This window comes from Astyanax mexicanus, chromosome 8 (genome assembly GCF_023375975.1).
Source record: "Astyanax mexicanus isolate ESR-SI-001 chromosome 8, AstMex3_surface, whole genome shotgun sequence".
NCBI classification, from domain to species: domain Eukaryota; kingdom Metazoa; phylum Chordata; class Actinopteri; order Characiformes; family Acestrorhamphidae; genus Astyanax; species Astyanax mexicanus.
Window position 1 is genome coordinate 56,904,384 of NC_064415.1, and position 27,341 is coordinate 56,931,724.

Sequence of the window (27,341 nt, forward strand, 5' to 3'; positions counted from 1 at the left end):
AACAACAACATTTAACACAAGGCAACGCCAAGGCATAGTATTCGGTATAGTAATAAGCAAACTATAAACTAAAATAAGCACATATTGTAAAATTAATAGAATAAATTATCATTAATAAATAAATAAGGTACATATAAATAGATTATTATTGATCACATACATTCAGTCATACAAGCCGTCAGGACAGAGTATCCTGACGTCAGTGCCAAGCATCAGGATTGGCTAGTGGCTGACACTCAGAAGCAGGTCTCTGATTGGACGGTTGAGGAGTTGTTCACATCACCGTAGCAACTGTAGAACACAGAGAACCCCTCATAAAGGAGCCAGTCTCTGTGTGTGAGGTTTGCAACCAATAAGCGATCAGTGGGCGTGTTTTCTGTTGCTCTTACCACGCCCACCGCTCAGATTCAGAAAAAGAAGCAGAAAAAAAATTAATTACTTTTTAATGTACATTATATTGATTGATATGATAAAATTATCACTGTGGTGTTGTTTACTAACATTTTCTTTACTTTTGATTTAGGAAGCATAGCATAGCATGCTAATCTAGTGTTCTCTTTTGTTCTAAAATGCTAAGCTATTCTATTCTTGCTTTTTAGAATGCTACTAATATTCTAAAATACTAAGCTAGAGTACATTTGTGTTCTGCAATGCTACTTGTGTATGCTTTCTAGAATGCTAAGATATGGTACACTTGTGTTTTGGAATGCTAATCTAGGGTTCACTTTTGTTCTAGGATGCTAAGCTAGGCTATACTTGCTTTTTAGAATGCTACTTGTATTCTAGTATGCTAAGATAGGTTATACTTTTGTTCTAAAATGCTAAACTAGTGCATTCTTCTTTGCAAAAAAAATTTAAGACTTAATTTAATTTAATAATTTAAGACTAGCTGGTCATTCAGAAAAAAACAAACATACACTATGCTAGTAGGCTAGCTTGTTACTTTGCTTTTGCTGTTTTTTTTATTGTTTTTTTTTCTTCAGGGTTCTGTTTTAGAATTGCTTAGCTAGTGCTAAGCTAGTGCACCCTCTTATCCGAGTGTGTTAGACTTTTGCAGAGCCTGTAAGAAATCCTTGTTGGGGCTGAACTGCCCCATCAGCTGCATCGGTTTGGAACGACACTATAAAATGGCTGCCGCGAGGGCGCTCCCTTTCTAGTGCCCTAGGTAGGGCGAACGGGTGCCGTTTGGACCGGACATGCGCATCCCCGCTGCCTCTGCTGCCTGGGCGCAGTCACCCCGCCCCTGTACGCCCGCTGGACCAATGAGTGAGCAAAGGGAGCGTCTCTGCATCCGGAGGCCACGCCCACCGCTCGGAGCAGCGCACGCCCCTCCCCCCTCCTTCTCCAGCTTCAGCACTGCTGGAACTGAACAGCGACCGTCCGCGAGGAAACGGCACCGCTCGAGATCACACCTCGATAAAAAAATAAAAAAAAACACGCTCGTTTTCCTGTTTATGTCAGCGAGCGCATCGTGACCGATTCATCCGGCTCCTCGGGAGAAGCCGGCGGCGCGAGAGAGGCGGTGAGAATGTGTATGGAGCATTCGGAGGGTCTCGGTCCAATAACCCGTCGTGCTTGTTTGTCTCACCCTTCTTTCGTGCAGGATCTCCTCGGCGTGGACGTGTAGAGGGATGGAAACGCACAAAAGACAGGAGTGAACGGGTAGAAAACACTTTAAAACACCTCTGATTTGTCTGTGGTTTGAACTGATGGTGCTTTTTGGCTTTTTGGTCTGATTCCAGCTGCTCTGCATTAGCATCTTTGCTCTGGAGCCCATGCCTCTCCTCAACCTCCCAGGTCTCCCAGGTTTTCTGCTGGAGCTGCATCGCCACCGGGGTTGGGTTGGGCATGTCAGCAACCCCAGCGCAGAGCCTGCCTCCCCCTCACCACTGACATGAGCACAAAGACGAAGAGGAGCAGAGGGCTCAGAGCTGCAGTGGGACGTGGGAGGCGGTGGGAGAGCGGGAGCAGGGGGACACGGGCTGACCCCTGGGCGTCCGGGCTGAGGGAGGCCGCTTCGGAGCCGGGGACGAGCGCCAAGGGCAGTGCGGCACCTGGGCTCTCTGCAGAAGAGCGAAGGAAAGTGCCGGTACAACGATATACCCTCCCCTCGATATCGACATACACCTCCATCAGTGGTCCTCACCCTTTCGCCCGGCCTCAGCGATGCCTCGGAAGCGATGCCTGACACTTCTGGACCTCTGATAGCGTGCACAAGGCTCCGATGAACGTACTAGTGAGGTGCATCCTCATCTGTCCATCGCTGGTCACCCTACTGACACTCCTTATCGCCAGAGCCATGGGTTGCATCCAGAGCATCGCTTGCAAGCCACGTGTCAGGCGCGAGAACATCGTGGTCTATGATGTCTCCGCCTCCATCGACCAGTGCCCAACTGTCATCGAGGAAAATTCGCCCATCGTGCTGAGGTACAAGACCCCTTACTTCAGGGCTTCGGCTGGAATCGTCATGCCTCCGGTACCCAGGAACGAGACGTGGACGGTGGGATGGATTCAGGCGTGCACACAGATGGAGTTCTACAACACATACGGGGACATTGGCATGTGAGTACAACTGGACATTGTCACAGGTGTCCACACGTTGCCCTTCTTAAGGAACAACATCATTCTCCACTTTATCTAAAAACAGCATTGTTTACCAAACTAAAAAAAACAGCTTTCCCCATTAAACACCAACCACCATCATTCTACACCAAAAACATCAGCATTCCATGCATAATGCCATCATTCAGGCACCATCATTCTACACATAACAACATAATTTCCTCCAAACACCATGATACTACACCACAAAGCTTACATACTCATCCAGGCATCAATATTCTTAACAAACAACAACATTCATCCTCCAACAAATGTTATAATTCTCCAGGAAATACTGTTATTCTCCACCAAGCACCATCGATCTACACCTAACACCAAATATCCACACTAAACACCATTATCCCACATTAATTCTAAACCATCAAACTAAACCATCATTTTACACCTAACACCAAAAAATACACTGAACATCATCCTTTTACACCAAACTCAACCATTCCTCACCCAACACCTTAATCTAATTCTACACCTAACATCAACATTTAAGCAACATGCTACGGATGCTAGGTCAAGAATCAACATTCTAAACTAACAATAACTTTCTACTTCTAATGGCATCATTCTTCAGGAAATGCCACCATTCTACACCTAACACCATCATTTTACATCAAACATCAATCTAGACCACTAAACACCAAAAATCGTTATTCTACAGCCAACATTCTTGACCACATGCATACATTGTATGCCATGAATCAACATTTTCAACTAACACCAACATTCTTCTCCAAATGTCATTATACCAAACACCATCAGTCTCCAGTAAACACCATTGTCTTTAATCAAACGCTGTTGTTCTCCACCAACCACCATTATTCTACATCAAAAATCAACGTTTTACACCAAACACAGAAGTTACACATTAAATACCGCCCAACACAAAACTCATCAACATTCTCATAAAAACACCAACACTGTCTAATAAACACACAACACTGTTTTTTTTATACCTCCATTTGTTTTTCCATTTGTATTTAAGAATTTGTTTTTTGGGCTGTTCTCAGTTCAGTAAATGCAGAAATGGTGATTTCTGTAGTTACTGATTATGCAGTTAGTGTTTAGATAAGAGAGAGAAAAAAAGAAAGGTTGGAGAGAGATGCAGATAGATAAAGAAGAGTCAGCTCTGAGAAATAATGAATGAAAGAGAAGAAATAAGACAATATGACTCATTTCAGGCACGTTCTATTCACAGAGCAGCTCCAGCCTTAGCTGTTTTTCATTCAGTGTTTTTTTTTTTTGCACGTTGAATGAAACACTTTCCTCCTTCTCAAATTTCTCCATTTACTCACCTTATTTGGTCCAGTTTTCGTTCCCGTGTGCTGCATCACTGCAGCACTTCATTACTGCAGGACCTTCATCGTGGTCTGTTTGGATGGTTGACGTCAAACTCGTAAGGTGGGGAAACTGTCAGGTCAGCAAATCAAAGCTTCCAGTTGTTTGTATCTTGGTGTGTGTTGTTGCCACTGGTAAATATATCGCCTACTGGGATAGACACATGCTGAATCTGGGAGGTTGCATCTGGGAACAAACTGGTACCTTTAACTTTAATAGCCGTCTGAGTGCAAGTGTGTTTGTTTGCAAGTGCTGAGAACTGACTGCATGTACCATTATTCTGTCCTCATCAGGGACTAGACATGGTTAACAGGGAATAGGTGCAGTTTGTGCTCAGAATGCTGAGTCAGGAGAATATCAGGAGAATCTTAGGATACTAGAGGACCAATCGATGATCTCCCTGCTTAACACAGCAAAATGGCAATTAGGAGACGAGCTGAACCAGTATGTTAAAGCAACTATCAAACTGTGCTGGACTGCAGACATCTACAGTATCAGGACTGAAAAGAGAAATTAAAGATAGCTTAATACCAACAACCCAACCAACATGGTCATGTGGGGCTTACATTGGTGAAACATGGGTTTGGTGGGTTCCAGGTGGTCATGGGTTTTAAAATTTGATTGAGTGCCAGTTGGGTTTCCAAAACAGCCCCCATCATTATAGCCTGTGTTAATTTCTCATTATTATTTGGGGCCAACATGGATCCCATGTACAAATAAATGTTTTAGTTTCCATTTGGGCTACTCATACAGACCACACATGGAAAAGTTGGAATAATTGGAATAATGAACCTGTTGATCATATGTTGAATGAACTAGGACCCTCATCTTCTCAGATTTCCACTATTTCATTTTTACTACATTTTTGTATCGTTATTGTAACAGAACAATAACTGTTGATCTCTTAGTGATCAAGGCTTTTAGGAGTAAAATAGCTGCAGCTCTGATTGATCAGCCTGATTTTAGAACATCCAACAACTCAAAAAATTCAAAGAGCTGTGTTACAGAGTGGCACAAGAATCTAAATGCCTGCTTTGTTTCCGTATTAAATTTCATTCTATAAAATCTTATCAGATGTTGTGGTTTTGTTTGTATCATAATCCCCTGTTCCTCACTGCTTCGCTCCTTCTCACCCTCCTTGCAGGTCGAGCTGGGAGCTTCCAGAGCTCAGAGAAGGCCGTGTAAAAGCCATCAGTGACTCGGATGGGGTCAGCTACCCATGGTATGGAAACACTACAGAGACTGTGACCATCTCAGGCCCCACGTCCAAACCGTCACGGCTGACCGTCAGCATGAACGACAACTTCTACCCCAGCGTGACGTGGGCCGTTCCCGTCAGCAACAGCAATGCGCCCATGCTGACGCGGATCACCCGTGACCAGAGCTTCATCACTTGGTTGGTGGCGCTCAACAACGCCACCAAGGAGCGGATCGTTCTGCAGACGGTGCGCTGGCGCATGCGGGTAGACATTGCAGTGGACCCTTCCATGCCCTTGGGCTCGCGGGCTTCACTGGTTGGACGAGCACACCAAGAACAGCCACACATCCTGGCCAACAATGAACCCATCCCACCCAACGCTCTGGGTCGGCCCAATGCCAATGATGCCCAGGTGCTGATGTGGAGGCCACGGAGAGGGGCACCTCTGGTGGTCATTCCCTCCAAATAAAGACTGTCCTCAGTGCCTCCCGATCAACAAACCAATGGTAAAGGAAAACCCATTCATCAGTGGGAAAAATGAAAAGTGGAAAGGGCACCCAATAGCCCCAAAAAATGAATCACGTAAAGATGGCAAGATCCTTACAGATAACATCTGTTTGGTCTCTTGGATGGAGCACTGGACCATGAGAAACTTTTGGGTGCACCCAAAAGTGGTGCCAAATAAGGACTGCTCTCGAACTCAGCAGTGATATATACTGGTAGCCCTCACGATTGAAAGTCTGTCTGTATGCCCTCTATGTTGGAGCAATTGGAATGGAGCAATTGGATTGGAGCATTTTGGATTGTAAGCATGGAGACAAGGGCCTTCTGGCTCCACCAGGTTACTGGTTTCCTCTTTGCTGCCTTGAGAGGGAGAGAATTTCTCCTGGATATAAACTGATCCAAACCACTTGACTGCCTTTTCTAAACAATCACTATCTGGTCCATCCAGTTCAGAAGATAGCCTTGTGCTGGATCTAAACTGGATCTAAACTGGATCTAAACTGGATCTCCTGGAAAACGCCAGAAACTGCATGAGAGGGATCACGAGAGGGATCACATCAGGCTGCTTTTGTTGTCTTCTGACACAATCTGGGCTAAAGTGGCATCAGAACGATGGTCATCACCTCAATCTGGGAAATTCACTCTTTAGCATTTTAGGATGACCAGCACAAAAGCTTTTACGCTCACGCACCACTCAAAGAAAACTCTCATCAAGGTGTTGAGGTGTTTCATTTGACGTGATGTGGACAGGGGAGTGCTAAATCCATGGTTTAGCAAACAGCAAACAGTCCAGGGCTGTCGAGTTATTTCTTCACGTTTAACCCTTATTTGCGTACAGCTGTCCACGTAAAAAGCAGATCAGAATGTATTTATTACTTTTACCAATTTAAAACCCTTATTTACCAGAATCTTATCTTTAAAAAAAGAAAATCCCATGATCTCCACAGAGTGATCAGTTCCAGAATTTAACCTCAGCATCCAGCGAAGCAGGTGAAGCAGAAGCAGAGGCTGCATGTTCTCCCCCTGTGGCTGTAAAGATCGTAGATATCATACAGTATATGATGTAGAACATCATATATTTAGTCAGCAGTTTGTTTTCCCCCCTCTTTCCATGACTGTATAGATTATATCTATGATACAGCTCTAGAAAAAATTAAGAGACCACTTCAGTTTCTGAATCAGTTTCTCTGATTTAGCTTTTTATAGCAGAAAATTATATTTGGTGAAATAACCTTTTTTAATCACAGTTTTCATGCATCTTGGCATCATGTTCTCCTCCACCAGTCTTACACACTGCTTTTGGATTCTTTGATTGGTAAAATCAAAGAAACTCATCATTTTTCAGTGGTCTCTTATTTTTTTTCTAGAGCTGTATATACAGTTGTTGGTTTAGATCCTCCTTGACTGCAATATCTCACTCTCATTCATACAGTTTGTGGGTTCTTGTTACAGTGGAGGTTCTAAAGGGGAACCATAGCTCCACTCAACTGCTGCTGCTGCTGCTTTTGTTTATTTGCTGCTGCTGCCGGTTGATTTATCCACAGGTTTCCCACAGGCAGGAGTGGTTTGCTGAGCGTGCTGAAGGTACTGCTTTATAATCTGTTTTTTAAAAGCTGGGTTTGAATGAGAGGAGCTTAAGTCATATTGTATAAGAACAAACAACTGTTTTGTATTTTTAAATATATTAAAAAGCTCAAACTAGATTTAAAAATGTTAACAGCACTAATCAACTAATCACATTTATACATAATTGTCTATTTACCCAGACAGTCAGCCACATGTCTGATACACTGAGATTCTTTTTGCCAGACTTTTCAGACTATTTCTGAGCTCCTAAGTTTGTGATGCCAAGTCAGTCAGCCAAGACAGGTTTAATGTTTGCTTCTTTAGTGCTGCACTGTAGCTATTAGGTTAATACTAACTCACACTGTCTATATTAAAAGTAATATTATGTCTTGTTTTGGAGATACTTGTTTTTCATTGGACAGCGACGATATATGTAAGCAGACTAGAAGTGAACAATATGCTATCAGCTGCCAGAGTCCTGAGAGAGCACAATTGGTCTCGCTCTCTCTCGGTGGGTACAGTAGATGGCGCTCTTTTTACCCTCATCACTCCTAGGGTGATGTGGATCAAAACAAAGCTGCGTCTGTGAGCTGATGTATCAGAACCGAGTCACTGCGCTTTCCTCCAAGCGTTAGCGCTGTGATGCTACTCAGAAAAAGAGGCGGAGTCTGACTTCACATGTGTCGGAGGAGGCATGTGCTAGTTAATCTTCACCCTCCTGGTGTTGTAGCATCACTAGTGATAGGGGGAGTTCATTTTGAAGTTCATGACATTAGACTGACATTGTCTCCAATTAAATGAAACCATGCACATTCTTAAGACCCAGTGATTTGGACATCCTCTCGTACCAAAATGCATTTCCTGTGTAATTATTTGTTTTTGATGCTGCATTGAAAACATTTATTTGGTGGCGTACCACCTTGGTGTACCCTACAAACCACCAGTGGTGCACGTACCACAATTTGTGAACTACTGTAGGTTCAGGTGAGTGGTTGATGATTTGGGCATGCTGTTAGCATCATGCTAACTTGGGCTAATGTGTTAATTCCAGCACAAACAGCATAAAAAAGCAAACTTCTGACACTAAACCTGTCATGACTGACTGAGCACATTTCTGGATTTCTTTAATTAGAGAGCTCCATAGGTTGCGATGCTGTGGGTCTGGAAGGTTAGCGTCCTCGACTCACACACATGCTGACGGGGACGGCGGGTAGGAGTATGTTTATCCTCGCACACAAGTCTGAATGAGTGCACTCGCGCGGCGGGTGCTGCACCATAGGCATTTTCCAGATTAGTCACATGCCATACGAAACTCCATCTGTGCCGCTCTCTCCGTTCGGCCTTTCTCTCTCCTCCCAATCTGTCTCGCCCTCTCCTCTCCCACTGGGGCTCCGTAGGTGCTCACTGCGTTTCTGAGACAAATGTTCCAACAGTCCCATCCTTTCGGCCCTGCCTCCGTCCGAGTGCTGTTCAATATGTTTAATTATGAGACTGTTCACCAAAACCAAAATCTACACTGCAGCTCAGAAGGATGGCAGAACTTTACATCTTGCATTACTGGTGTAATATACTACATTTCATGGGGTGAGGGGTTTAGTTCTGTAACCATTACAACCATAATTTGAATAACATATACAGCTCTAGAAAAAAAATAAAGAGAGCACTTCAGTTTCTGAATCAATTTCTCAGATTTTGCTATTTATAGGTTTATGTTTGAGTAAAATGAACATTGTTGTTTTATTCTATAAACTACAGACAACATTTCTCCCAAATTCCAAATACAAATATTGTCATTTAGAGTGTTTATTTGCAGAAAATGAGAAATGGCTGAAACAACAAAAAAGATGCAGAACTTTCAGACCTCAAATAATGCAAAGAAAACGTTAAAGTTAATATTTATAAAGTTTTAAGAGTTTGTTGGAATAACCCTGGTTTATAATCACATTTATTTTCATGCATCTTGGCATCATGTTCTCCTCCACCAGTCTTACACACTGCTTTTGGATAACTTTATGCTGCTTTACTCCTGGTGCAAAATTTCAAGCAGTTCAGTTTGGTGGTTTAATGGTTTGTGATCATCCATCTTCCTCTTGATTATATTCCAGGTTTTTTTTTAGTTACTTCAGTTGGTAAAATCAAATAAACTCATAACTTTTAGGTGGTCTCTTATTTTTTCCAGAGCTGTATATTTATATATACATATATATATAAAGCATTTTCTACAATATTTCGTCCCATCAGTATGAAAGCCAATTTCCACCACCTTAAATAATAATAATAATAATAATAATAAAAACTAATTTTAAGCGCTTAGTTTAATTCTGATTTAACTCAAAGGCTGTAAATATGTGATAGAATAGGTGAAATGCAGCACAAAAGACTGTTACACATTTTTTCAGAGAATTTAAGAACATTTTTATGACCTTCTTAGTTTTTTTTTTTATCCTGAGTTCCATTTTTAGCAATGCGTTTGTGAATCTGGTCCCTGAAGTTTCTCTACAATGAATCACAATTTCACACCAAACCCACACTGAATGTGTTTATCTCAAACACTGAATTATTGCAGACTTTTTGGGAAATTAGTGGATAGACAGAGGCTGTGGTTCACACATTCCTCATAAAAGGAGCTCAAAATGTAGAATATTGACCCTTTAATGGAATGCAAGGTGATTTTATTTATGCCTATTTTTACAAAGATAATGTTGCTTTCAGTCTTTCGGCCTGTAATGTTTATACAAAGTCATGAATGTAAGTTACTGTATATGGCTGTATAAGTGGCTAGTGGGCTGAACTTTGATTCATTTGAAATGCAAACATTTCGGCTACGTTCACATTACAAGCCACGTTGCTCAAATCCGATTTTTTGCTCAGATTTTGCTCTTGATGGTTCACATTCACTGTAAATATAAGTGATCTGTATCTGTGTGTAATGTGAACGAATCTGTTCCTGAAGCATCTCACATGCTGCACATTGACACCTGCATAAACGCCTCCTTCTTCACCAACAACAAAAAAACCCCTCATATTAGAGAGAGGAGAGACTCGTAGCTTTATAAAGGGAAATGAATGAGTTAGCAGCTCATATGTGGAGCATCTTTTGCTGGAGTGGAGAGTAAACAGCTGCTCTGAAGTTCATGCTCAGGTCCAGGAGGTGAAAAAAGGACAGGTGGTTTGCTTTTGCTGTTTTTTTGCAGCTATAGCTGCACAGCTGCACCAAGAGATGTGTTGTGGGTACGAGAGAGAAGCACGTAGCGCTAATGCTAATGCTAATGCTTAAAAGCAAAAGGACGCATGAATTCAGATTTGATTTGACCGTTCACATTCATGTCGCATGTCCATGGATCATATATGTATCCGATTTAGGACCACATATGAAAGTGACTTTAATGTGATATTAAAAAATCTAATTTGGCACGTTCACACAGCCATGAAAAAATCAGATCTGAGCCACATTGAGCAAAAAAGGAGCTTTGAGTCGTTTCAGCCTGGTAATGTGAACGTAGCCTACTGACAAATGTTACAACAGTTTGTTGTGTCTACTGAACTGAACTGAACTGTGTCTGATTGCACTGAATGTTTTGTCTGACCCGTCCAACTCCAGCTAATTAATGTGCCTCAACCCAAGGCCCTGAGGTATATCAAAAATCTCAAACCTCATCAGCATGATTAAAGGGCTATAAATGCCAGAGATACTGTTGCATCATATTTATAAGAAAGATTTTGGGTTTAAAAAATAGATTTTGGAAATGGCGCATTATTAACTTACTAGTGAAGGCATACATACAGGGAATTGCGAGGCAAGAAATAGTCCCTCAGAGAATGTGTTGACATTTTGCCACCATATAAAACACAGAAGACATGAGTTGGTTCCTTTGTGGGTTTGGATATTAAATAATAAAATGTCCCTAAGGTTCAGACCTGAAATATAAATGTCTGAAATAATAACAAATCTCTCATTTATTCCATGAGGTTCACATTAAAATGTATAGGTCCGTAAATGAACAAATCTCATCAGCGTGATTAAAGGGCTATAAATGCCTGAGACACAGTACATGTACAATATCTCTAAAGTCCTATCTGGACAGGATTAGTTTCTCAGGGGGTTCTTGGGTAATTTTCTTTTTTATGGGGGGTCCTCTATGATTTTATTCCTGTCTGGATTGACCAAGAATGTGTTTTTCTCTGTGTTTGTTCGTCCTCTGAGAAAATTACAGGCTGAATTATCTACTGTTTTTTGCTAAACTCCTGTAATCGTGCTCCTCCGGTAATTTAACTCCCGTCCGGACGCACATCTCTGAGTTTCGTCTCCACATTTCCACGGAGATCCACGTAAAAACACAACAGCGAGTGGAAATGGAGGAGCTACTGAACGCGATGTCATGTGACAGAGTTTTTTCGATTGCAGTCCAGAAGCAGGAGTTTTATCACTCTAGAGTAGAAGTTTGAAATATTTTTTATTATTTTTCACAGACGTACCCCTGAGAAACTAATCCCGTCTAGATATGGCTTATTTTAGGTTCACAGGTGGATTTAGATAGTATATATATATAGAAAATACTCCCAAAGTTCAATAGAAAGACAAATCTCTCAGTTTTCTTCCCAAATCCCAACCAGCCTTTAAAAAAACGAATGTCTGAACGTTAAGAACCTGTAGCACCGTACTGAGCAGGAGAACAAAGGCATAGACACACCAGCAGAGAGCGTGTGGTTTGGATACACACCTGAGAGGCTTTTATTCCAGCATTTCAGTCTCATATGAGGTAACATTTAGACATTGTTGTTCTTATTAAAGAAAATGAACTTTTAAATGGTTACTTTACCAGTTTTTGATAAAGTACATTATGAAGATTTGCATAAAAACCAACACTGACACCACTGTCTATGAACTATCGATTCATTCTAAAAATAAAAATAATAACAATAAAAGAGCTTGTTCATATCCATCTAATTTACCATTAAAAACAAGTCTATGCAACGGCAGAGTATTAGTGAGCTGTGGCCAATGAGCATGTCACTACAGTACGTACAGTATGAGCAGCGGCGACTTTGAAGAGATGTTTCCTTCTTTTTTCTTGCATGCAAATGATCATTTGCAAAAAAAAAAAAAAATGAATTAAAACAGACTGTGATGTGAAATATGTTTTTTTTTCTTTTGAATGCCCGAGTTAAGACCAGTGAGCTCTGATTGTTCACTTTTCCCCCTCTGAGCTTCTAATAAAAAGAGCACTGAGCATCTCTGGCTTTTGACTTGAGCAGTTTTTTGTGTGCACCACCAGAGGGAGTGTGAATGCTTTGGTACTTTGCTGTAAAAAGTATTCTTTTTTTTTTGGCCACTTTATTGGAAACACCCTACATTTTTACTTCCACCAACTGCCCACTTAATTAGAACGCCCAGTACCTTGCTCTTCCACTGACTGGCCACTTTATTTTATTGTAAAAACCTACTATATATGCTTCCTGGCCACTTTATTGGAAACACATACTTTGTGCTTTCAGTCAATGGCCACTTTATTGTAAACACCTACTACCTTGCACCTCCGCTCACTGGCCACTTTATTGTAAACACCTACTACCTTGCACCTCCGCTCACTGGCCACTTTATTAGAAACATCCACAGGGTAAAGGTTTCTGATAAAGTGGCCAGTGCATTTGTCAAGTGTAAAATATTGTAACAGTAAACTGTAAAAAATAAAAGTTGTCCAGACAGATGATACAAAACATAGATAACACTGATAGTGTTCCTTTAAGGAATTTTTAGCAAAAAAATAAAAGTAACGTAATTGATTATTGACCCCAGATACTATCAATCACTTAAGACATATTTGGTATCTGATGTGTGCTTCTTTAGTTCACAACAGGGGGAGCTAGGCTAATAGCATTTCCTTAAAACCCTCAGATCTTTATTTGTTTGCAACAAAACACTTTTTGACTTTTTTAATCTTTTATTTAGTGTAGGTGCTCACAATGTTAGCCTCACTACCACACATTTAGCATGGCTACCACACCTTTAGCATCACTACCACACTGTAAGCATGGCTACCACACCTTTAGCATCACTGTTAGCATCGCTAATGAGATGAAATTATTGCTAGCACACTGTTATTGTTGCTAGCACACCATTAGCAACATTACCACACTTATATCTTCACTAATGAGATGTAATTATTGCTATCAGACCACTAGCATTGCTACCACACTATTATAATTGCTAGCACACCATTAGCAACACTACCACACTGTTATCACACTGTTAGCGTGGCTAACACACTGTTATCACCGCTAATGAGATGTTATTATTGCTATCACACTGTTAGCATTGCTACCACACAGCAAAACTTCTCTTTTTGTTAGCATGTTAGCATGAAAGTAAATAAATAAAAATTGTATGTTTTTGTACTTAAAAAGATGACATCGGTGACAAATCCAAGTTTAGTGTTTTTAGCAACATTAGCCTAGCATCTTCTATGGTAAACTAAAGAAGCACACATTAGAAAATCAGCGTCCTGGGCTGCCACTATGATCGGGAGATCGCTGATTCGAATCCCAGTCATGCAGCTTGCCATCAGCTGCCGGAGCCCTGAGAGCACACAATAGGTCTTGCTCTCTCTCGGTTGGTACAGCAGATGGCGCTCACTCTTTCCCCTCATCACTTCGAGGGTGATGTGGATCAGCACAAGGCTGCGTCTGTGAGCTGTTGTATCGGAACCGAGTTGCTGAAAAAATTATAAATATATTTATTTTTAAAAAAAATTTAACTTTAATTAAAAAAAAACTTTTTACTTAACCGCAACCGTAATTCCCATTCAGTCTTTCTTAAAAACCATAACTTAAAGAGAAAAAAAACCCACATCACTCTAAATGACCGCCCCAGTGTCTCGCTCATTCATGCAATAAATCCAGAGAGACTTTGCTGACACAGGCCTGAGTAAGCTCCTCTTCACGCTCTCCTCCATTCTGCTCTTTCATTCTTCTCAAGCTGCTCCTGACAGTCATATCTTCACGTTCTGCCCGTGGCCCGTCCTGTGTATTCCGGGGTCGTGGGCAAGGTCAGGGACTCAGAGGCCCAGCAGGCAGGTCCATGACTGCGCTCTTATGTTCATGCCGTCCTCTATACTTTACTGGAGCTGGTGACCGGTTTGCCTTCGTACCCGTAAAGAAAAGTGGCGGTGATGACCAGCACTGCCCCCAAGAAGAACAAGCTACAACACAAATATATGAATAATATATGGATTAACATTTTTATGCAACCATTTTTATTCTAGAAACAATTTATATACAATTATTAACATACAAAATGTGGATAAAGATTAAACACCAAATATATTCCTAGATGTTTCATTTTATATTTCAACTAAATCAACAAAAAGAATCTATACTTCCTTCATATAATACTTCTATAATCTTATTAATTTAATAAAGCTTCATTCTGTACTATCATTAATTACAATTTAATAAATATGAATCAATAGTATGCCTGTCACGATAATTACATCGTACAAAATATTAACATGAACATAATAATTTTTACCGATCAGGATATTGTCCATTGTATTTACTTAGTAAGAAGAGGACATTTTTTTAAAAAGGTTCATAATCCAATTATGACATATGAAATTTTTCAATATTTAAAGGTTTATTGCTCTTTAATTGGATGTAATTGCAAATTTTATGCTTCTATATTATCAGTATATAATTTGCACAAAATGTAACTAAAATAATATAATTAATAACAATAAATGGTTATTGTGACATGCCTAATTAACAAGAATCCAAATTCTGTGTGGAATATTTAGTAGAAATGTATTGAAATGTATTTATTTTGTAAAATGTATTTATTTATTATAAATGTTCCTAAGCTTGTCTTGATCTTGTTTGTATGTAGTCAGTGTCATAAATCTGGCAACCCAGGTGCATTTACAACCTAATTAGTAACCATTAATAAACTAATTATAAGCCATTTATAAACCCTTTATGGCCTAAAGGTATTCTTATTTTAAAGTGGTACCCATTTTTCTATGATTCAAAAAAGTGGTGAACAGTAGTGTAAAGTGTAAAGCTGGTCTCTATATCAGTTTCCAGTTTAAGATAGTAATAATGCATTACGTACCTGGTAGGGACAAAGTCTGCCAGCCAGAAGTAGGAGATGAAGGTGGAAAAAATGATGGAGAGAGACGTGGCGAATCCTTTCAGGATGTTGTCAGCGTACTTGATGACTGCTGCAATCACCAACCCACCCAAAGCCTAATCCAAACAAACAGGTATATTAATGTTCTCAGAGTTACTGTATCAATATGATCTTTATATCACATTTAAAGCTGATAAGATGTGTGATTGGTTGTACCTGTAGAAGCACCACAGCATAGGTCACTTTGTTGTAGCCTTGGAAAATTCCATTCTCCTTGATCCTCTTCCCATCGTACGCTAACATTCCCATTACTCCGAATACCAGCCCAAACAAACCTGCACTCAGAACCAAACAGAAACCTGAGCCAAACTCCTCACCAAAGCACTATGCACTATTTCTTTCTTTTGTTTCACAGAAGGAGCAACGCAAACATGCTCCACACCTAGAGTGAATATTAGCTCAAACGGTGAGAAGAAACAAAGAACAAACAAACATGAACTCAAACACAAGGAAGGCTCACCTAGCTGGATGTTGCGGATCCAGACGCTCTGTTTGGTCTCTTTAAGGATCTTCTCGAAGTAGACGCCGGCAAAGCCACTGGAGAAGCAGGCCACCAGCACGGCCAGCAGTCCTACAAACTGAGAGCCTGTGGGCATCTCCTGCTCCATGCCCTTCTCCTCAGGACTCTTCTGAGGATCTGAAGGCCACTGTTAAATTAGAGTTGAAATAGAGTTTAAATAGGGAGTTAACTTAATGGTTCTAGGTCTTAAAACAAAGCCTGGGTACAGTAGGTACTAGTGCATCCCAAAAAAATAGAATATCATTTCAAAATGTGAAACTCATATATTATATAGATGTATTACACACAGGGTAATTTTATTTTATTGTTGAAGATTATCATGGCTTTCAGCCAGTAAAAACCCAACAATCAGTATCTCAGAAAATTAGATTATAATATGAGACCAGATGGTACTTTTGGCAGTGTGGGCAGTGTGCCAAGTCCTGCTGGAAAATGAAATCTCCATATCCATAAAAGTTGTTATCAGCAGAGGGAAGCATAAAATGCTGTAAGATTTTGTGGGAAACCAGCAGATGACATGTCTCTCCAAAGTAACTTTTCAATGATAATCTATTTTTTTTTTAAATTCACTAGTAAAGTCTACCTTCAAAAAATTGGGGTTTTGCAGTGGTTCTGTAGTAAAGGCAATAGAACTGTGAACATTTAATTGGCCATTTGGATATTTAAAGTGTTTTTTGCTTGAACAAACTTTTATATATATGGTTATTTTATTTTACACCATGAAGGGTTCTGTAGTTGTATAGAACAATACTGTATAGAAACATTGCATTGTTTGCTTAGTGATTAGATAATTAGATAATACTCAGACATCTTTAACTGTATGTAGCAATCATATATACCATATTATTAGCAACTGTTCATACCTGCACAAGAGCTACGCCCATCATTAGAATGACTAAAGACAGCCACTGGTAAACGCCAAGTCTCTTTCCAAGCATAGACACGGAAAACAGGGCTGTGGTCAGGATCTTCAACTGATATGTGACCTAGAGAAAAAATATATATAAAAATATCAAAATGACCATCCACTTTATTAGAAACACCTACCTTGTGCTTATAATCACTGGCCACTTTTTTAGAAACACCTACATTTTATTTCCACTTAATTGACACTTTATTAGATCCTAGTGACTTGTAATTCCATTAGCTAGTCATTTTATTAAAAACACCTACTTTGTACATGAACTCAGTGTAACTCAGTGTTAATATTATGTACCTGGTAGGTCGCAGCATCCAGGTTGGACAGAGCCACATACAGCAGATTGTTCTGGAGAGTGTAGATGCCTGATGGGATGGCCAGCTTCAGGGTCTCCAAGGGCTTGTTCACAATCTCCTCCTTCAGGACCTGATTCAGGCCTCGCATGCTGCAGTCTGAAGGGCACATGGGAAATTATGGGAAAAACTGTAATTACAGAAATTATGGAAACGCTTACAGCAGAGGAGAGCCCTCATGGCCTTCTTAGTTTTCAGAAAAGTTCTAATAGTTTCTGGGCAATGAACAATACATTACTGTAGTTTACTGCTTGTTGTTTTTTAATTCTTTTTGAAGGTATAGTTTTATGTTTTGTTGGGTTGATTACTAAAAATTACTAAAAAATCCCTTTTATTGAACTAGGATATGGAACATTGTCCAGTGAGGATTCAGCTTTTGGTGGAGTCACTCTTTCATTGAATAGGAACAATTCAACTGCCATCATACAGTAATTAGTAACCAACCAGAGAATCAATGCTAATGCACCATGCTAACTTCTATAGGATGAGACCAATTTTGTGAATAAATGAACAATCTAAACCTCTACACTGCATGTTTATCTTAGCATTACTGTTTGTAGAAGCTACAGACAAGCTAACATATAAATATATACATTTATATTACCTTAAATAAGCCGTTGAAATGTGTTTTATCACCTTCAAAAATCTGTGTTTAGTCTACAGACCTCCCAAGTTTCTTGGAAGTATCTAGAACGAGTGGCCCAAGTGTGGGAAAAAGAGGGAGTGTGGGGAAGAGAGGGAGAAGGAGAAAAAGGCACTGCCCTCGTGTGTATATTCATGAAGTGCATGCAAATATGAAAGGGTTCTGATTGGCCTGTTCTCTACAAAGATTCTATGAGTCAGCCAATCAGTTTTTAGTGTGGGTGAGCAATGTTCTTTCCAATCCTAGATGGGATGCATTCAGGAGCATCATGGCTCCCATTAAAACTCATTTTAACTCACACTACTCTAAAGTATATCCTTTCCTGGTAAAAGTAAAACACAGTGAAAGTTTTGCTCGCTGTACAGTTTGTAATATTGATTTTAGCATTGGCCACGGGGGACAAAATAATTGTAAAAGGCATGTTAAGGTAAGTTAATGTGACTTAGAGTATAAGAAACACCATGTTCCTTTTGGACGCTTATAACCCACACAGAAGACCCGCCTCAAACAATATCCATAATATCCCAGTTACACAACCCCTGACTTACTGTGGTCTCTGAAGACCAGAATGACACAGGCAATGATTTTGATGACCTCAGTGAACACCACAGCGGTAGAGGCCAGGTATCGCGGACCCTCTTCCTGCAGCGTCCGAGAGTAGCGCATGGTCAGCACCAGAGAGGTGGTCTGGAGCACCAGAACCCCCAGAGACACATACTTCAGTTTAGCTGCTGCTGACGCCTTGGACTGGCTGGACACCTCAGCAGGACTCATCTGGAGGTCAGAGAGAGGACATCATTAGTCATTGTCTACTTATTTATTGTTTTAAGATCTTTTAAAAAAACTATTTTTACTGTTTTATCTTTTTTTCCATCTTATCTTTTACTCATCAAAACAAATTGGCCACTTTTGAAGAATATAACATATTCTGGTTGCTTAGCACTTTTTTACATTACATTACATTTGGCAAACGCTTTTGTCCAAAGCGACTTACAATAGTCAAGTACAATGTAAAATAAGTTTAAAGGTAAAACATCTTTGGATAGGGATAAAAGGAGGTCAAAGGGGAGTAATAGGATAGATGAGTGAAGGAGGGGAAGAAGGAAATGAGGTTAGAAGTACTTAGTGTGTTAGAGGTATTAAGAGAGTAAGTGCTCTTTGAAGAGCTCTGTCTTCAGGAGTTTTTTAAAGATAGTGAGAGATTCTCCTGATCTGGTAGTGGAGGGTAGTTTGTTCCACCGTTGGGGAACTCTGTATGAGAACAGTCTGGATTGCTTTGTGTGAATGTTTGGCAAAGCGAGGCGACGTTCATTGGAGGAGCGCAGCGGCCGGGAGGTAGCGTAAGCCTTCAGGAGCGAGTGCAGGTAGGAAGGAGCCTGTTCTGTCATCACCTTGTAGGCGATTGTAAGAGCTTTGAATTTGATGCGAGCATCAATTGGTAGCCAGTGGAGCTCAATGAGCAGCGGGGTGACATGTGCCCGTTTTGGCTGGTTGAAGACCAGACGTGCTGCTGCATTCTGGATCATCTGGAGTGGTTTTACTACACAGGCCGGGAGGCCAGTTAGCAGGGCATTGCAGTAGTCGAGGCGTGAGATGATGACCGCTTGCACCAGGAGTTGGGTGGCCTGTTGCGTCAAGAACGGTCTAATTTTTCGGATGTTATAGAGCGCAAAGCGGCAGGACCGGGCAACATGGCCAAGGCCACATGGTGCGTGAAGGAGAGTTGGTCATCAACCAGAACACCCAGGTTCCTAGCAACCTTTGTCGGTGAGAGAGAGAGAGAGTCGATACTTATAGAGAAGTTGTGTTGAAAAGATGGTTTTGCTGGTATAACCAGAAGTTCAGTCTTTGAGAGATTTAATTGAAGGTGATGTCAGAGAGACACTGCGATATCCGTGCAGAGATTGAGTGATCTTCAGGTGAGAATGACAGGTATAGCTGGGTGTCATCAGCAAAGCAATGGTAGGAAAATCCGTGTGAGCGGATAACCTGACCAAGAGAGGTGGTGTATATGGAGAAGAGAAGGGGTCCCAGTACCAAACCTTGGGGAATCCCAGTGGATAAGGAGCGGGCTGAGGACAGCTGTCCTTGCCACGACACCTTGAACGAGCGCCCAGTGAGGTACGATCTGAACCATGACAGCACATTGTCTGCAATCCCCATGTTTGAGAGTATAGTTAGGAGGAAGTCATGGTTGACTGTGTCAAATGCGGCCGAGAGGTCCAGCAGAATGAGCACTGAGGACAGCTCTGGCTCTGGCAGTTTTCAACACTTCAGTCACAGACAACAGAGCCGTCTCGGTAGAGTGTCCTTTTTTGAACCCAGATTGGTTCTGGTCCAGAAGGTCATTCTGGGAGAGGAAGCCAGAGACCTGATTTAAAACAGCTCTTTCTAGTGTTTTAGAGAGAAAGGGTAGCAGTGAGACCGGTCTGTAGTTGTCAACCTGGGCGGGGTTGAGAGAAGGCTTTTTAAGCAGTGGTGTCACATGTGCTTGTTTGAAAGCAGTCGGGAATACACCAGAAGTTAAAGAGGCATTGATCGTGTGAGTGATAGCTGGAATGATTGCAGGTGCGATAGTTTGCAGTAGGTTTGAAGGAATTGGGTCAAGCGGACACGTAGTAGGACGGCTACGTGTTAGGAGAGCCAGTGTCTCGTTCTCAGTGAGAGGAGTGAACGAGGAGAAAGCAACGCCTTCGGTGGAGGGACACCGGGCAGTAGAGGATGTAGTAGGACTGCTACATTGTGCATCAGTAAACTGGTTGCTGATGGCCGCCACTTTGCCAGTAAAGAATGAGGCAAGTGTTTCAGCCGTAAGGCATGTAGCCGGAGGAGGAGGCGGAGGGTTGAGTAGTGATTTAAATGTAGCAAATAGTTTCCGGGAGTCTGGGAGAGAGCAAAATTTATTGTGATAAAATTCAGCTTTAGCAGTAGTGAGGTTGGCTGAAAAAGAAGCCAGGAGCAGTTGGTAATTTTTTAGGTCTGCTTGTTTTTGGGTTTTTTGCCATTTTCTTTCGGCAGCTCGGAGTTTGGAGCGTAGTTCCCTGAGTGTGTCATTTTTAAGCCATGGCTGCGGTTTGTTTGAGCTAATGGCTCGAGATGTAAGAGGACAGAGGTTGTCCAAACAGGAGCTTAGTGTGGAGCAGAGAGTGTCAGTGGCATCATTTACATTGAGTGATGAAAATGAGCCTGGTGGAGGCATATTGTCAGTCACCAGCGAGGAGTACTGGTCTGCTGAGAGATCTCGAAGATTTCGGCGGAACAAGACCATAGTAGGAGTAGCTGTGGGTTTTTTTGAAATATGAACATTAAGTTTCATAAAGTAATGATCTGAGACGTGCAAAGGAGTGACAGTTAGAGAGTCGGTGTCACAATTACGAGTGAAGATCAGGTCTAGATGTTTGCCAGCTTTATGTGTTGGAGGGCTGGGGACCTGCTCCAGTTCGAAAGACTGCATGAGGGATAGGAAGTCTGTGACGCTGGTACTGTCATGGTGGATGTTCATATCCCCTAGAATGAGCATGGGACAATCTTGCTCAGGGATACAAGACAGTAGCATGTCAAGTTCATGCGTGAATTCGCCCATTTGTCCAGGAGGACGGTAGAGAACAATAATGGCAAGTTTTGCTGGAGTATTAACCAGTGTGGCATGATACTCAAATGTATTGAATGTGTTTGCCGGTAATAGTGGAGTATGTTTTAAGCCATTAGCGATTAATAGGCCCGTTCCACCTCCTCGTCCAGAGAGACGAGAAGTGTGGGAGAAGGAATAATAATTGGAAAGAGCCGCCGGAGTAGCAGTATTTTCAGGTTTGATCCAAGTTTCAGTCAGTGCCAGCAGTTGTAATGACTGATGATTCGCATAAGAGGCGATAAAGTCTGCTTTATTAACAACCGACTGGCAGTTCCATAGCCCAACAGAGAATGAGGTAGTAGTGGGCGTGGTTTGTTTTAGTGGACGCAGGTTAGTATGATCCTGGCGCCTGTTTGTGTTTTTACGCCTTCTGTGCGTGCCGGAAATAACTGAGATGTGTTGGGAGCACATTTTAGGAGGCAGTAGGACGGGCTGCCTTGTCGGTGTCCTTGCTCGGTGGACTGGCGCAGGTAGACTCGCAGGTCTTTACCCGCGTAGACTCGCAGGTCTTTACCCGCGTTGGTCTTCACACGAGAGGGTCTCAACAGCTGACGCCTCGGCTGATGTGAGTGACGAAATAGGATTCTAGATTGCGCACAGCTGCGGGCGATATAGGAAATCAGCGCCACCAGACTGTCTTTTAAAGCCGTGATAACGCCCCCGAGGTCCGCACACAGAGAAGTGTGAAAGAGGGGGTTTGCCACGCCCCGCTCAAGTGAGAATCGCCCAACCTTGTCCGAAAAAGCGCGCTGAAAAGCGCGTTTGCTGTTGCTGCTACAGCGTATCTGAAGTGAAAGTAAAGTAAAAAAGTAAAAGAGCAGTCTGGTGTAGCTTGAACTTCCTGCTAGCCCTGCTAGTGTGTCCTTGTCTTATTTTTATTTTGTTTTGATGTTGTCAAAATTAATCTACAATGTAGAATCATAATAAAAACTAACCAAAACTTGATTAAATGTGTAAATTATGTGTCCAAATTGGAGGTGTAAATTAACGTATAATGCATTTTAATCTAGAAACAGTTATGCTGCATTTCTGGTCCTGTTTTACTAATTTATTATGAGAACAGGTATCTGATATCTATAATATATAATATATAACCCATAAAAAGAAATGTGAAAAGCCTACCTGCTCTCGACTGTTCGACATCTCCAAAATCCTGCTGTTCTTTCTTTTTACAGGGTGCTTCAAATAGTGTCACTCAAAAACCCGTATAACAGCATTCCACAGAGGCTATCTGCTCTGAAGATAAAAACAAAATATAATACAAAAAAAGGTTCAGTCAGTTCTATTATAAATTGGATTTGTGGCGTTCCTCTAGGCTCTCTATTAGGCCTAGAGGAACATTAGAAATGTTAAGTGCTCTGCATGTTTTTTAAAACTTTATTAAAGTAACATAGTATATCACACATATTAATAAAATAAAAATGAGAATCAATCAGGCTTTTTAGGATAATTTTGGAAGATACATTGTTCCAGAAATAACAGCAATCAAAGATACTATTATCATTTTAAGACCATTTTAAATAATTAAATTAAATTATTGATAATGCAGTGGCATTATAATGGCCAAAAAATGGAATATAAAATATTTAAATGTTATAAAAAAAATAATTCTTTTTTTTAACAAAGCCAACATTAATGTAATTAATCTATATATCATACAGAGTATAATATAGTAAACATATAGTGTCATTATAGAGACTAACAAAAACATGGCATGTTTAAAATGTTTGAAATGGGCATTAATCAAATTTACAATTGATTAACATATGCCATAAAACATATAATAAAACAGCAATTTTTCTCATGAAAAAAAACATTAATTCTTTAGAATTGTATACATTCATATGAACTATGAGCTATTTCCAATTTAATAATAAAGGCTTGCTCATGTTTGATGTTGTGAAATATGGTTTTATTTGGGTGATAAATATTAATCTTTGAGAATTGCATACATTAAAAAATACGTATAATTATATGATCATTTGCATCTATTTACAGTCCATTTACTGTCCATTTAAACTAGTCAAAATTGTTCACAGTGGGGAAAACCTGTACCAGTTTAAAGCCTCTAAAAGCTCCTTTTCGTAAAGTAACTACACCAGATGGTTATGAATGCACTGCCTGTTGCTTGAGACACAGTTTTACCAGAGTTTTCAGAAGAAAATTCATTCATTCACTCACTCACAGTGGAAGGATACATGCAGGGCCACAAAAAAATAGTGCCTTAGGGGTTAATGGGGTTTAGATACCTAAAAAAATGCAGCAGCTACAGGAATGCTAACTAACAGGGTGAGCACCCGACCTGTCAATCCAGAAATCAACAGAGAAAGACAGTCAGTGTTTGTGTTCTTTACACGCTTTCGTATTTCAGTGTTGACAGGTCTTGTGAAGCGAGCTGTTAGAAACTACGTCTCCTTTGAGCTCCTGAAATCAGGAATTCAATCCACAGTAATGCTACAGATATCCGTCTGTCTGTCCTCTGTCTTTATTTTGAGTGTCTAGGACAGTCCTCTCTCTCTATAACATAACATAGTGTGGGCGATGTTAGCCAGTGAAGACCTTTGTTAACTGTAATAACAGGTGATCGCTAGTTCGAATCCTGGTTATGCAGCTTGCCATCAGCTGCCGGAGCCCTAAAAGAGCACAATTGGCTTTGCTCTTTCTCTGGGTGAGTACAGTACATGGCACTCTTTCCCCTCATCACTCCTAAGGTGATGTGGATCAGCACAAGGCTGCATCTGTCAGCTGATGTATCAGAACCGAGTCGCTTATATTAAATCTCACCAACTGAGCATGTGCAGTAGCCTTTAGTGCAGAGTAGTTGACTTAGCCTCGACTAGGGTTTACCTTCAATTTGTACAATTTTTCCAACACAGATTATTTATTTAAACCTACTTTTAACTAGAAACTTTTATTTTAGGGTGCAGTTCAATAGTTATTGTTCAGCTGACTCAAAAATCACATTAAGGAGAACAGTTTTAAGTTTTATACATATGTGTAAAAATGTCTCGACATTTTGAGTTCTCTCAACTTTTTCATTTTTACAGTGTAGCAAAAAAATAATTACCATCTCTCCCTGGAAGACCAGAGAACAAAACTGAAGCTCTTTTTTGTTTTGGACAAATAATGAGAAGAACAATTACTCATGGAACAGCTAGATGTAAAAAGAGGAAGAGGAAGAGGATGAGCAACAACACGATTAAATTAGGACATAAAAAAGTCTGAGGTATCTGAGATAAAGTCTGTACAAATGTCAAAATCCAACATTACTCACAGGGATTAGCTAGTGGAGGAAGGCAACATTTGAACTCCTGCTTCTCATCCTGGATAACAGGTTTTGTAGAAATAAGGAAATGACGCATCAGAGATATCATAATATATTGTAGCTACTATGCAAATTCACGGCATATGCAAAAAACGGCATACGTTTAACAGAAGGAACAAACCCTAGCTTTTAATGGATGTCAGTTGCAAAAAAATAAAGTTATTCCAAGTTGTTTTGGAGCATTTCTATTGGCCCATTCATGATGAAATTTTGATACAGTACAAAAAAAAACTCTGTTAACCATAGGATTTTCTCATTTTAGTGAGCTATGGTTTATTAAAGGTTGAATGTATGACGTTGAATCAACGTTGCTATATCCTATTAACGTTGATATACTTTTTAAAATCAACACCACATCAACGCTGATTAACAATGATTTAATGTTAAAATGCCAGCTGGGTTATTTACTCATTATCAATTAAGAGAAGTGAGGCTAGTAAGGTCACCACTAGAGAGTTCAATACCCCAGGTGGATATTAAAAGCAATAAATAACAGCCCTTGGGCAAGACTCCTAACTCTCCATTATCCTGCATGATTATAAATTACTCTAAAGGTAAGCAGTGATGTTCGATACCACCGATTTCCTTTTCGATCCGATACAGAGTATAATTCAATCTGGTATCGGCGATACCAATCTGATACCGATACTGTGTGCAGATACACCTAATGTGTCTGGTAATTCTTAAAATGTAGTGAATTTCAAATCATAGCTTCAGAAAAAATACAAGATATCCAAATAATGTATTAATTTATTTTAAATTGCATTGCATTGAATGAAATCCTATTTAGATTTAACTATGCATGTAGTCTCTTCAAATAGCCTACGATAAGGGAATACAAACACTTGCTGTCTTATAATACTAGGAGATCGAACTGAAATTTTTAGTACAATTTTTAGTTAAATAAATAAAGAAATGCCACAATAGTTCACCATGGCTGTTTTATCACAATTACTATAATTTAATTGCAGCTAGTATATCAATTAAACAATCAATTCTTTAAGAATTAAGGCATTTTACTTTAATAAATCATCTCAGTGATACACATATTTTTACTCTAAACTTACTCTAAACTTCCTTATTTACTTATTTCATTATCATATTTGTTAATTGCTTACGCATTTTGCACTGACCCAGGCAAGATCTCCATAGTTTATTTACTTTCCACTGTGTTCCTGTTAGTGATATATATTGCCTCAAATGACTGAAGTATCAAATGTATTGATATGTTGATTTGAAAATCGTAGAAAATTTTAGAGCATAAAGATCTGGTATCAGAGGTATCGATATTTCAGTATCGATCTGCACATCACTAAAGGTAAGTGACTCTAAATGTAATAAAGGTAAAAAACACTTACCATTGCAAGTGGCATCATCATCATCCTCATCATCATCATCGTTATCATCATTGTCTTAGAAGAAGTTTCACCGCAGAGCCCAACACCTTCTCCTTCTTCTCCTCATACAGACTTCACCTCCTCAGACAGTTTCTTTCTACTCATGTAACTAAGAGTAGGAGCTCTTGGCGGACCTGTTCGTAAAACCTGCCCTCAGTTATGTGCTGTCAATTCAGCAAAACTCCCAATCATCTGTCACCAGTCACACCCACTAAAGCACACCACATGCCCCGAGGAGGATATGCTGGAGTTTTGCAATCAGCCAGCCGGTGTGAGGCTGGTGTAGTCCAGCGTGCTGTTTACACACCTCCCAGTTAAGATGTTTGCACTGTGATTAAATAGTGCTTTATAATAGTACAATAGTTCAATAGCCCCAGTTCATACTGCCATAATCAAACACGTCCGTCCGTCCGTCAGTCAGAGAGGTTAGATGGTGGTGGTGGTGGCGGTGCTGTGTGGAGGTTATAAGGGCTCCAGAAACAGCAGAATCCCAGCACACACTGACTGCCTTATGCTGGAAGGTCAACACACAGCGCTTTTTTTATTTGGGAGAAGGGGAGCGAGAGGCCAAACAATCCCTCTCTCTGTGTGGAGGGTGCAGACCTACAGGGGCAAGCCAGCTTTAGGAGGTGTTCCCTTTCCCCACCCTCTCTCATCCTGCCACATGGACATCATGCCGGGCAGCTGCCCTCATCACACTGCCGTTTACACATAAAAAAGAGGACCTTCTCATATTAATCACATATACTAGTGGTTCTCAAATTGTGGAACGTGTACCACTGGTAGAACATGAAGCACATCAAGGTGATACACCACTAAATAAATGTTTTTAATGCATCCAAAATCCTCTGGAATATGATCAAGAGGAAGATGTATGATCACAAGCCATCAAACCAAACTGAACTGCTTGAATTTTTGCACCAGGAGTGTAAAGCATAAAGTTATCCAAAAGCAGTGTGTAGGAGGGGTGGAGGAGAAGAACACGCCAAGATGCATGGAAACTTGATTTCTGAACTTCTGAAGTTCATATTCATAAAGTTTTAAGAGTTCAGAATATTTGGCGGAATAACCCTGGTGTTTTTTAATCACAGTTTTTATTCATGTTCACTTCATGTTCTCCTCAACAAGTCTTACACACTGCTTTTG

At 40.5% G+C, this 27,341-nt stretch overlaps 2 protein-coding genes across 4 annotated transcripts; one reads left to right on the top strand and one right to left on the bottom strand.

Annotated features, from left to right (window-relative positions):
* The first annotated feature begins 883 nt into the window (after positions 1 to 883).
* fam78ba (family with sequence similarity 78 member Ba) lies at positions 884 to 12,442 on the top strand. The gene is made up of 2 exons (XM_007250629.4): positions 884 to 2,562; positions 5,099 to 12,442. The coding sequence occupies exons 1-2, from the start codon at positions 2,225 to 2,227 to the stop codon at positions 5,619 to 5,621; spliced, it is 861 nt and encodes a 286-aa protein (XP_007250691.3). The 5' UTR covers positions 884 to 2,224; the 3' UTR covers positions 5,622 to 12,442.
* Positions 12,317 to 26,627, bottom strand: slc35a3b (solute carrier family 35 member A3b). 3 transcript variants are annotated; one of them, XM_049482492.1, is made up of 9 exons: positions 26,157 to 26,625; positions 22,596 to 22,704; positions 18,391 to 18,616; positions 17,144 to 17,298; positions 16,791 to 16,913; positions 15,868 to 16,054; positions 15,564 to 15,682; positions 15,330 to 15,463; positions 12,317 to 14,421 (listed from the first exon to the last, which is right to left on the bottom strand). In XM_049482492.1, exons 2-9 carry the CDS (start codon positions 22,614 to 22,616, stop codon positions 14,331 to 14,333), a joined length of 1,056 nt encoding a protein of 351 aa, XP_049338449.1. In that variant the 5' UTR covers positions 22,617 to 22,704; positions 26,157 to 26,625; the 3' UTR covers positions 12,317 to 14,330. The 3 variants fall into 3 exon arrangements, with proteins under 3 accessions (XP_049338449.1, XP_007250690.3, XP_049338448.1); XM_007250628.4 differs by having other exon boundaries at positions 22,596 to 22,709; XM_049482491.1 differs by lacking the exon at positions 22,596 to 22,704 and having other exon boundaries at positions 26,157 to 26,627.
* Between the last annotated feature and the right edge of the window lie 714 nt (positions 26,628 to 27,341).